A 2,214-nucleotide genomic window follows, 5' to 3' on the forward strand; every position below is an offset into this window, starting at 1 on the left:
ATTGGCTAGGGGGAGGCTTACACTTCTGGATGGGCTTCATGAGAGACCAGTATCAGACCCTAGATGGAAATTGTTATTTCCATAAGGCATTGATGGTTGCCTCTCTCTGCTTGCTGTGACATTGCTCGCCCCCACTTTGCACCTTTGGTCAGAGGGTTAGCACCAATTCTGTAGTTTCTGGTGATTTTGATAAGGGTCCTGCATCTGCCTCTCATTCTTCAGTGGTTTCAGCGTTTGGCACTCACCAGCTTAGATGTGCAGGGGATTAGTACGCCCGCCCCAGCTTTCCTGGCACCTAGTCTGAAGTTCAACCCTATGCCTCACTCTTTTGTGGCCTCAGTCAGGCAGTGCTCAGCCCCATCGCTATCCCGTGGCCGCCCCTTGCAGCCCTTCCGTGGCGGCTCCACCCAGGAGTTGTGGATGATGGTGCCACCCGGTGCGGGATCGACTTGCAGTGCTGACACTACTCGCTTCTTCAGCTTACTGCGGAGTACATTGCGCAACTTCTGGCGGGTAAAGGCATATAGGAGCGGGTGGAAGATGGTGGTTCCGTAGGCCATGGCCAAGAAGCAGATGCGCAGCTTGCCCAGCAAGGGGCTGGGCCCGAGGCACAGAATGAGCAGGTTGACAATGGACAGAGGTGCCCAGCACAACAGGAAAGTTGAGATGATGAGCAGGGACATGCGGAAAACACGCCTCTGGCGCTCCCGCCGGTCGCGGTGGCGCTTCACGGCCCGGCGCAGCGCGATGATCACAGAGACGGAAGCCTGCACGCCCATAGGGGGTGGAGTATGGAGCGTGGGCATGGGCTGGGACAGCCTCTTGGCCTCCTTTGCGCTGATCATGCTGCTGCTGCTGCTGCCCAGCTCTGTTGCTTTCCGCCGCCTCCTCTTTTTGGTCTTGCGGCGCTGGCTGCGCTTGAAGGTGCTGCCAATGCTGATATTGAGAGCTTGCAGGATCTTGGCGTAGGTCACCAGCATGACAGCTACAGCTGCAAAGAAAGTGGGGATCTGGATGGCAAGGTGATAGGAGGTGCCAAGTTCGGCATGGAACTCTTCTGGGCCGACACACAGCACAGTGCGGTTTTGCCACACGCTGGCGTGTCCAAACTCACCCTCAAGGAAGGGTATAAAAAAAACAGTCAGGGAGAGCACCCAGACTCCAGCCAGGAGTAGAATAGCCCGGGCCGGAGTGAGCACGCGCTGCGCTGGACGAACCGAGATGTCGTAACGGTCCAAGCTGATCACCAGCACATTGGTGGCAGTTGCCACGCTGCTGAAGGTGATGCAGGCCTCATGGAAGCAGCAGAACAGGGTGGCAGCACGATCAGGTGGCACCAGTACTACCACCATGGTGAGTGGCGCACATACCACACAGATGAGCACATCTAATACGTGCAAGTTCATGGTCACCATGTTGCTGACAGAGTCAACCAGGCCAGCTTGCAGGCAGTACAGAACCAACACTGTGAGGTTGCTGCTGACCCCCAGAACGATTTCCAACATTAGGAAGCCTGTCAATGAGACCTGGAAGCCCAGTGGGTACGGCAGGGTCCAGCTAGGGTCGGGGGTTACCCCGTCTGTTGTCTCCAGGATGGTGTCAAACATGGGACTCTCCATGGCTGAAAGGGGCAGAAACACGTGGGCATAGTCCTGGACTCGGCTGGGTGTTACAGACAGCAACCTTACCTGTGGGGAGAGAGATGCCATCAAGTACCATAAGGGTGGCAACATTTATTTTTTCAACAATAGACTTTGTACTAAACCCACAAATATGCCCTGAGAATATCAGCTTAAACATCACATGGAGGCCAAGTTCAAACGAGATGTTTTACCTGGTTATGGTATTAACCCATTTTCTGGGTTCCTAGGATACATTAAACCACAAAATGGACTGGGTTTGCAGTGTGTTCAATAATGGAAGAAGAAACAAACATGCAATATTAAAACTAATGAAGCTTAGCATGTTGCACACACGTGGTTAAGGCCTTAACAGCCTGCTTCAGCTTATTGTGTGAATCCAGCCAATGAATCCTGCACAAAGGTGAAATTTTAAAAATGTGAAATGTTTTAGCACCATCATTTGAAAAGAAGATGCAATCTGCGCATGTCTTTCACTGCACATGAATGCCTTTTCTGTAGTTCTCTCCCCCCCCCCCACTTTCCTGTGTAGAAGAGGACTTACAGGAACAAGCATTTTTCTACCTTATTTTGA

The 2,214-nt window shown here is 52.7% G+C and overlaps 1 protein-coding gene across 1 annotated transcript; it reads right to left on the bottom strand.

Annotated features, from left to right (window-relative positions):
* Positions 1-320: 320 nt before the first annotated feature.
* Positions 321-1,619, bottom strand: LOC103060456 (G protein-coupled receptor 22-like). The gene has a single exon (XM_007431384.1). The coding sequence runs from the start codon at positions 1,617-1,619 to the stop codon at positions 321-323; it is 1,299 nt and encodes a 432-aa protein (XP_007431446.1).
* Between the last annotated feature and the right edge of the window lie 595 nt (positions 1,620-2,214).

The sequence above is a fragment of the Python bivittatus genome, unplaced genomic scaffold, assembly GCF_059951505.1.
Source record: "Python bivittatus isolate LINGU-HERP-01145 unplaced genomic scaffold, Pbiv_v1 ctg000080_np1212, whole genome shotgun sequence".
NCBI lineage: Eukaryota > Metazoa > Chordata > Lepidosauria > Squamata > Pythonidae > Python > Python bivittatus.